At 40.5% G+C, this 9,230-nt stretch overlaps 1 protein-coding gene across 1 annotated transcript; it reads left to right on the forward strand.

Moving 5' to 3' along the window:
* The first annotated feature begins 380 nt into the window (after positions 1 to 380).
* Positions 381 to 8,819, forward strand: cunh2orf76 (chromosome unknown C2orf76 homolog). The gene is made up of 5 exons (XM_020924063.2): positions 381 to 662; positions 1,685 to 1,735; positions 3,393 to 3,430; positions 4,829 to 4,910; positions 7,232 to 8,819. Exons 1-5 carry the CDS (start codon positions 506 to 508, stop codon positions 7,306 to 7,308), a joined length of 405 nt encoding a protein of 134 aa, XP_020779722.1. The 5' UTR covers positions 381 to 505; the 3' UTR covers positions 7,309 to 8,819.
* Positions 8,820 to 9,230: the final 411 nt, after the last annotated feature.

Raw genomic sequence — 9,230 nt, forward strand, 5'->3', positions numbered from 1 at the left:
AAAAGTGGAGCCGAGTGCAGGATTTTACAACAAAAATTGACTTATTCCCATTTATACAAGTTCATGTTAAAACATTGTGTTGAAATTGTATTTTTCTTAAAGTTTCAGGTTGTTCATAATATTATAATATTTTGTAAAAGAAAGAGTTCATCAATTAAAAAAGATTTCTGTAATAGATTTGTGTTTCTCTGCACAAATATTTGAACTTATTGTTATTTTTGGGGTTTATATGACATGAGTTTTCTGATCCGGACACTTTGGGATCAAAGTCGATTGGATACGGCCCCCGGACCAACATGAGTTTGACACCCCTGGTTTTAATCTAATCCCGTTTTAGTCCGTTGTATTTACTCCTCCAGTCCAGTAGGTGTCTCTCCCTTCTTTCCTCGTATAAAACGGCGCTGTCAGAAGAAGTCCGGACCAAAACACGCCTCGTCTCTTCGTGTCTGTGGATCATGTCTTTCCGCTCCTCGTGCCGCTCCTGATCGCTCCTGTGCGCGAGGACATGTGCGAGGAGCCCGGGGACACGTGCGCGGGGCCCGGGGTCACGCTCACGGTCCGCCTCGTGCGCTCCTTCGAGTACCGCAACTTTCGGCCCGTGGTGTTCCAGCGCGTGCGCCTGGAGCAGAGCGTGCGCGAGTTCACGGAGCGCGTGCGCCAAGGTAACAGCCTCAACGTAGACCTGATATGTAAACAGTGTTGGGCAAGTGAACCAGGACTAAACCAGAACTGAACAAGGTCTGAACCAGGTCTAAACTAGGTCTAAACCAGGAGGACTAAACTAGGACTGAACCAGGACTAAGCTAGGACTAAACCAGAACTGAACCAGAACTGAACCAGGTCTAAACCAGGACTAAACCAGTTCTGGTTTAGACCTAAACCAGTTATGGTTTAGACCTAAACCAGAGCTTAATCAGAACTGAACCAGGTCTAAACCGGGACTAAACCAGGACTAAACCGGGACTAAACCAGGACTAAACCGGGACTAAACCAGGACTAAACCAGCACTGATCCAGGTCTAAACCAGGACTGAACCATGATTAAACCAGGACTAAACCAGCACTAAACCAGAGCTGAACCAGGACTAAACCAGTCCTGGTTTAGACCTAAACCAGAGCTTAATCAGAACTGAACCAGGTCTAAACCGGGACTAAACCAGCGCTGAACTAGGTCTAAACCAGGACTGAACCGGGTCTAAACCGGGACTGAACCGGGACTAAACCAGCACTAAACCAGAGCTGAACCAGGACTAAACCAGTCCTGGTTTAGACCTAAACCAGGACTAAACCGAGTACTGAACCAGGTCTAAACCAGAACTGAATCGAAGACTAAATGAGGACTAAACTATTTCTAAACCAGAACTAATCTTGGACTAGAACTTGGACTCTAGAACCCCTGAGAGACCCTGAGTCTGTGGATCAGGATGTCTACAAGTCGTGCTCGGGCGTCCGCTGCTCTTCGCCCCGTGGAGCGTGTGGTCCTTCGTCGGTCCCGTCCAGTCCTAAAAACTTTGTGAATCAAGACTTTCAGAGACGAGACAAAAGACAAATCTGTGTTCAGTTTTGATAAATGAGGCAAGTTCGGTCGCAATCGAGAAGAAAGAGGAAAAAAACGATGAGGTGAAACGTGACTACGCTGTGATTATCGATTGTGTGATTTGTTGTGTTTGTGCTTTTTGTTGTAGAAATCGAGACCAAACCAGGACTTCCACCTCCGTTTAGAAAGTATCAATACGGTAAGATTATTTCATTTTAAACACAAATACTAAATGTCATGAGATAAAATAAACGTGTGGAGAGAAAGTTAGAATTTGGCGAGAGGAGTGATTTAAATTTCGAGTGCAGATTCCCTCTTCGTCTTCGTCTCGTCCTGCACGGGTCCAGTTTTTGGAGACCCACACCCTTCAATTCCGCACCCGCCCAGACCCGTTAACGTTCGACCCGTCACCCGCCCGTGCCCGTGATAAATCGGGATCAGCCCATTAGTCCGACAGCCCAATAATCCAGGACTAAACCAGGACTAAACCAGGACTAAAGGACTAAACCAGGACTAAACCAGGTCTAAACCAGGTCTAAACCAGGACTGAATCTACGCTGTGTTATTAGTGGATTATAAATATATACACCGCAACTGCAGAGACGATCACCAGGACTGAACCAGGACTAAATCAGGACTGAACCAGGACTAAATCAGGACTGAACCAGGACTAAACCAGGACTGAACCAGGACTACACCAGGACCAGGACTACACCAGGACTGAAACCAGGACTGAACCAGGACTGAAACCAGGACTGAAACTGGAACCAGGACTGAACCAGGACTGGAAAAACCAGGACTGAACCAGGACTAGGACTGAACCAGGACTGAACCAGGACTGAACCAGGTCTAAACCAGGTCTAATCCAGATCTAATCCAGATCTAAACCGGGACTACATCAGGACTGGACCAGGACTACATCAGGACTGGACCAGGACTACATCAGGACTGGACCAGGACTACATCAGGACTACATCAGGACTATATCAGGACTACATCAGGACTACAACCAGGACTAACATCAGGACTGACCAGGACCAGGAACCAGGACCAGGAAACCAGGACCGAACCAGGACTAAACCAGGTCTAAACCAGGACTCTAAAACCAGGTCTAAACCAGGTCTAAATCAGGTCTAATCCAGATCTAATCCAGATCTAAACCGGGACTACATCAGGACTGGACCAGGACTACATCAGGACTGGACCAGGTCTACATCAGGATTACATCAGGACTACACCAGGACTACACCAGGACTACAACCAGGACTACACCAGGACCGAACCAGGACCGAACCAGGACCGAACCAGGACTGAACCAGGTCTACATCAGGTCTACATCAGGACTGGACCTGGACTAAACCAGCTCACAGTCGTCGAGTTGATCTCCTCCGCCGATGGTTTTATGTAACAAAAACACTAAAGTCTCTCAGTCTGGTTCATCGTTCCGGAAAAAGACCAGAAAACGTCACTTGTTTCCAGGGCAACAGACGACCTGGACACGTTTCAAGTATTTTTCTCTCGTTCGTCGTTCATTTGACCCGCCCGTGTGTGATCACTACCCGCCCGTAAAAACCCAGAACGTTAAAACCCGCCCGTTTCAGCGACTATTTGCGGATTCCCGACCCGGTGCAGGACTCTGCTTCGGGGGTGAAGGATGAACGGGAGACGCGGGAGGCGAGGGAGGGGGTCGAGAGGGCGGAGACAGACGGTGTTGTCAGGATAGGCTGCGTAAAAAAAAAGGGCTTGTGGGTAACTGAAGCTGAGCTGTGGTCGAGCTGGAGGAGGAGGCTGAGGCTGAGGCGTGGTCCTGCTCCTGAATCTGTCAATCATAATAACTCCACATTTTTATTTTTCAGACACCATGAAAATTATCCATCAAGCACATGGAGCTAAGGTAAGGACAGAAGCTTAACATTATTCGGACTATAAGTCGCACTTTTTTGAGGAAATTTATTTTAAAATGAGAGACCAGGAACTGACATTTCCTGTGTAAAGTCAAGTTGTAGTAAAAACAACAGACTGTTAACGTCACATATGAACATTTCTTCAGATAAACTATAACATAAACAACTAGGGGTGTGCAAAAATATCGGAATATCGATATATCTTATCGTTTAATGTGATGATACAGTATCGATATCGTGGGCTGCTGTATCGATATATCACCAAGAGTGTTTTTACGTGTGTTTTACTAAATTATTTTGTTACAGTGCTACAGTTTTGTTGCTTGTGGAGTGAAAGGAAACTCATTTATGCGACACATTTGACATTTTTACTGTTTTGAGGATTAAAATGTTTGTGTTTCATATGAACTTTGCACAAGAAGTAATTTAATAAAGCCTTTTAGTATCACAGCCACGATTTAGCCTTTATTTTTTATTGAACCGTATCGAATTGATTTGAAATATATCATATCGAATCGAAAGTGCACTGTATCGAGGTATGTATCGTATCGGCAACTTCTTAATGATACCCAGCCCTATAAACAACAGAACAGAACAAGTTAACCAAACTCGCCATCTCACTCCAAATCACTAAATCCATTCAATTCTTCATCCTCGGTGTCACTTCAGACTCAGCGTCAGTTCCAGTTAGAATTATTCGGGTCTTTCTGAATCCCGACAGGATGGTTTCGGTGTCACTGAAGTCCAGGTTTTGTCCATCCATCCAGTGACTTCAGGAAAGTTTCATGGTTCATCCTCCCGGTGTCACAAGTTTCTCTCTCACTCCAAACTTTCTTTCTGCTGCTCGATTTTCATTTTCAGCTGCAGATTTCACGACTTGCAGTTTGTAATCTGCATAATCTGATTTTGTTTTTGGGGGCGTTTGTGTTCAGTTTTCTCAGTCTTCGTCTTTATAAGTTTGTTTAAATGTTAAATTGTTCAGTGGTGCAGAAGTAACGGTGCGATCGACTGACATGATACAGACAGGACAGAGGCTCTTTCTGCAGGAGACATGCGCAGTAGAGCCAAGTGACAGTGGTACAGGAGGAACAGGAGCAGCAGATACTCACACACAAGACTAGAACCTCTCCACACTTCACCAAAAACATTTTAATATGTAAGTCGCACCCAGAGAATAAGTCACAGGAAACACGCAAACCATGAAAAAAAGTGCCACTTATAGTCTGAAAAATACAGTAATTAAATTAAATTAAATTGAGTAACTTTTCTGGTGGCTCAAATACACGGGGAGAAAAATGTGCAGTACTTCAATATAAAAAGGATCTTATTAAAAACGTCATATTATGTTAGCGTTTTATATATTTATATATTATTCTTTTTCATTGCAGACAAATGACTTGGTGATGAGTTTAGACGATCAGGACAAACCTCTTCTACAGGAAAACCAAACGCTCCAAGAGGCTGGAGTCAGTGAGTATTCAGACAGTTCACCTGATAAAAAAACATCTTGAAGGCGCACTGTGTAACTTTTTTGGTGGAGGGTCTGTCATCTGCTTGTTTCTATGGAGATGTCATTGATCTGCCTGGAATGTTCCGCAGTAGGGGTCTGCGCGGGACAGAATTTTCAGTCACGCTCCTGCGAAGAATTATAATTTTCAGTCTGGCTCCTTGTCCCGCTCCCGCCTACAAGTCCCGCAGGATGTCAACGTTCGCTCTATCAAACACGGAGAAGCGGAAAGGAATTGTCAGTGGTCCCCAATAGGGATGGGCATTCGATAAAATTTTCTTAATCGATCGTCGGGAGAATTAAGGATCGATTATCAGTCATTAATGTTTTTTATATTAAAATGATTCATCATTATTATTATTATCTGCACTACTAATCTGAATAAATAAATTCAACTTTACGACATATAAACCGTAACGACTCTAGAGCCACATCAGCCCGTTTGACATTATAATGTGTTTAATTCAGTTTTGTTCAACTCTCACAGAAACAAAACTTAAAACCGCATCACTAATTTGCATAAACTAAGTGAAGATAAAAACTCCAGCTCTTGTGTCGCTGATGAGGTTCAACTTCTGTCGGATTAAAAGACATGACTCAGATGAATACAGGTTAGTGTGACCAGATTTGTGTTTGTCAAAACCAGGACAGCGTACGGGGGGAGGGGGGCGGGGCCTCGTCATCCACATTGAGCGACTCTCACCTGGAAAAACTTTTTCCCACTGGACACAGAAACATATGTGCTGCTTTATCCACTGTGCACATGGACTCACACTTGTCCCAACGCAACGGAAAGTGTGGAATTTCTTGTACAAATCATCGGTTAAATCCACATTTGTGCTTCGGTTCGTTACAGACTGACCCACTGTTTGTGTCTCGCTCCTTCTGATGCAGAGACACATGTACACACCTGTTTGTCCCTGGACACAGACGTTTGGTCACTCTACACTACACACAACAACCTACATTCGGTTTGTCGATTAAAATGAATGTAATCGATAAAATTCTTAATGATCAATTATCGATTAATTGACTAATCATGCCCATCCCTAGTCCCCAACCTTTTTTGCGCCACGGATCGGTTTACATCAGACAGTATTTCGCAGACCGGAGGGAGTTGGAGGGGTGGAGGGCGCGGTGGGCGGTCTGACGACATGGTTAAGTCCTGGCTAAATCCTGTTGTAGGCTTGTTTTAGTCCTGGTTTTAGACTTGTTTAGACCTGGTTCAGACCTGGTTTAGTTCTGGGAGTGCAGGGCTCTATTTCACAGCATGACATTAAACAGCTCTACCTTCCATTTATTCAGTTACAGTTGGTTTTACAGCTCAAAAGTACCTTGAAAAACAACATTCTGACTGTGAGTGGGCTCGCCTCTCCACAGATCTGACCTGTAACTCGGTCTGGTTTAGTCTCCATGAAGATAGAAAAGTTTAAATCCATACTGTGAAACATTCCAGACAAAACAATAACATCTCCATGGACAAAAACATTTGAAGGACCATCTGCCAGAAAAGTTACACAATGCACCTTTATTCATTTATTGTTCGTCACTTTTTGGGGTTTGAATTACCGTAATTTCCGGACTGTAAGCTGCTACTTTTTTGTCACATTTTGAAACTTCCGGCGAATAAAACGATGCGGCGATTAAATGGGTGGATTATTTGTTTGGCACATTGTCCATGAGCCTGACTCAAAGCAAAAAGATGACAAAAGCTTTCAGAGGCGATAAAAGTAAACGGCCCGAATTTGAAAACGTTCTTGAAGACGTGGACGTGGAAGTGCAGCCTATATATGTACAATTTTATTTATTTTTTTTTATTTAGTTGATGCGTCTTATATTACGAAAATTACTAAGAACAAGCGTCACTTTGAACGGTGCAGTTTTGTGTTGTTGCAATTTCCATTTGACCCAGTAGGTGGCAGTGTTCTGCTACATTCTGCTCATTTCCATTTCAAAACGTTAATACTTTATTAAAAGATTGTAATGTAACTGAGTACCACCCACACCTGAAAAGAAAAACAAAAATGGAACTGTAATTGTAGTAGTAGTAGTAGTAGTAGTAGTAGTAGTAGTAGTAGTAGTAGTAGTTATTATTATTATTTTTTTTTTTTTATGGAAAAGATTGATAGTAGTAATAATAATACAACATTTTAGAAACCAAAATAATAATACTAATTATATTTTATTATTATTATTATTGTTATTATTATTATTTTATTATATTAGTATATGAGGACCTTTTTAAAAACAATAATTAAAATAATATATATAAATTTTCTTTCAGCCAATGAGACGGAACTCGCCTTCTTCAAGAAATCCGACTACGACGCGTTCAAAGCCAACCCCCAGGTGGCGTGGTGACCGGTTCTGTTCCCCTCCACACCCCGTGACCCTCACCGCTAATGAGGCCAAAGGTCAAAGGTCGCGCATCAAGGATCCAGAGCCGGACGTAATGTTTACACAAAGACTTTTAGAATGAGCTGGGTGGTGGTGCCTTTTTTTTTTTTTTTTAGTTCTTTTATCGCGTGGAAGAATGGAAGAATGTTTTAAGTTATGTTTTAAAAAATGTGGCAAATAAAAGTTTTGTCGAGTTTGTCAAAAACTTAAATGTATACAAATTTGGAAATGTTTGTCTGTTTTCTCAGGACTTGTAAAACTTTTTAAAACTTTATTCCGCAAAATAATTTTCCAACTTAGATGCAGCAATGTTTTTCATTTTTTATAGTTTTTTTTTTTTTTTTTTTTTTTTTTTTTTTTTTGTAGAATTTTAGAGTATTTCTGATGTAAATTTTGCTGATAACAATATTTGTGGAACTTTTTTTGTTTGTGGAGACCTTTTTTACAATAATACACCAGACATTTATGCAGATATTTTGCCATAGAACATCAATAACCAGGAGTTATGTTTACCTACATCGTGACCAGTGTTGGGGAGTAACAGATTACATGTACCGGAGTTATGTAATCAGAGTACAAATTATGAGTAACTGTATTCAGTTACAGTTACTTTGTTAAAATAAATGGATTACATGGAGGTATTTTCCTGTTTTTACATTTTGGGCCAAACCAGGACTAAAACCAGGACTAAACTAGGACTAAATCAGGTCTAAAATAGGACTAAACCAGGTCTGAAATAGGACTAAAACCAAGACTAAACCAGGACTAAACCAGGACTAAACCAGGACTAAACTAGGACTAAACAAGGTCTACAACCAGGTCTAAACCAGGACTAAACCAGATCTAAAACCTGGTCTAAACAATATGACACTTAACATTAGGATGGACATAATTTAAAGCAGCAGTGATCTCATTTAAAAATAATTTCTCTATCAATATTTTTAGTATGTTTAAGTAAAAACTGGACTTTTTATTTTCTTTTATCAGTCAAAACCTCATGTTCAGATCCTCGTCTTTGTTTCTCCTCAGTAAAACAAAAGTCTGTTCATGGAGACTTGGGCTCAACAGACAATTTGAAGAAAACAAACATGAATTTTCAGGATGTGGTTGGTTCATTCATGTAGTTCTAAAAAACATGACAATATCAAGTAATCCAAAGTATTCAGATTACATTACTCACTTGAAGTAATTTAATGGATTACGTTACAAATTGCAGTTTGGAGTACATAATCTGTAATCTATAGGGGAATACATTTTAAAAGTAACCTTCCCAATACTGATCACGATACTTCTGACCGTTGTAAAAAAGGTCTATAAATAAAATAAACCTTATATTTTTATGGATTTTAAAAATAATTATAATTACACGTAACCTCAAAAGTGAAATAATTTAATGTTTTGGCTTCATTCCAGAGTTAATTTTAATTTAAAGGCGCTGTGGGAGTTTTAATGGTGAATAAATTACATTGAATCTATCCGTGTTTACATTTTGTATTTTTTACTTTTTTTTCTTACGCAAGCTTTAATCGTTTTGTTTTGTTTTTTAAATGTAAAAGACTGATAGCAGTAATAATAATACATTTTAGAAACCGAAGTATGAAGTACGACAGAGTAGTCAGATAAAAAAAAAAATACGAGAATAAAGTCGTAACATTTCGACATTAAAGTCGCAATATGAGAATAAAGTCGAAGCCAGAAAAAGTCGTAATTTTTTACGAGAATAAAGTCATATTTTTATGAGAATAAAGTCGTAAACTTACGAGAATAAAGTAGTAATTTTATGAGAATAAAGTCGTAGCCAAAATAAAGTGGTAATATTAATAGAATATCGGCTGCTCGGAAAGTCTGAACGAGTGGAGAATGAAAAATTTGAAGCATTTTGTAAA

Source organism: Boleophthalmus pectinirostris, unplaced genomic scaffold (assembly GCF_026225935.1).
Source record: "Boleophthalmus pectinirostris isolate CB_2022bp ecotype Guang Dong unplaced genomic scaffold, ASM2622593v1 HiC_scaffold_1, whole genome shotgun sequence".
Classification (NCBI taxonomy): domain Eukaryota; kingdom Metazoa; phylum Chordata; class Actinopteri; order Gobiiformes; family Gobiidae; genus Boleophthalmus; species Boleophthalmus pectinirostris.

What these genes read in the sequence shown, in the direction of transcription:
- cunh2orf76 (XM_020924063.2), top strand. Translation starts at nt 506, where the DNA reads ATGTGCGAGGAGCCCGGGGACACGTGCGCGGGGCCCGGGGTCACGCTC. An exon ending in GTTTAGAAAGTATCAATACG is followed by an intron (nt 1,736 to 3,392) that starts GTAAGATTATTT and finishes TTTATTTTTCAG; the next exon opens with ACACCATGAAAATTATCCAT. An exon ending in ATCAAGCACATGGAGCTAAG is followed by an intron (nt 3,431 to 4,828) that starts GTAAGGACAGAA and finishes TTTTCATTGCAG; the next exon opens with ACAAATGACTTGGTGATGAG.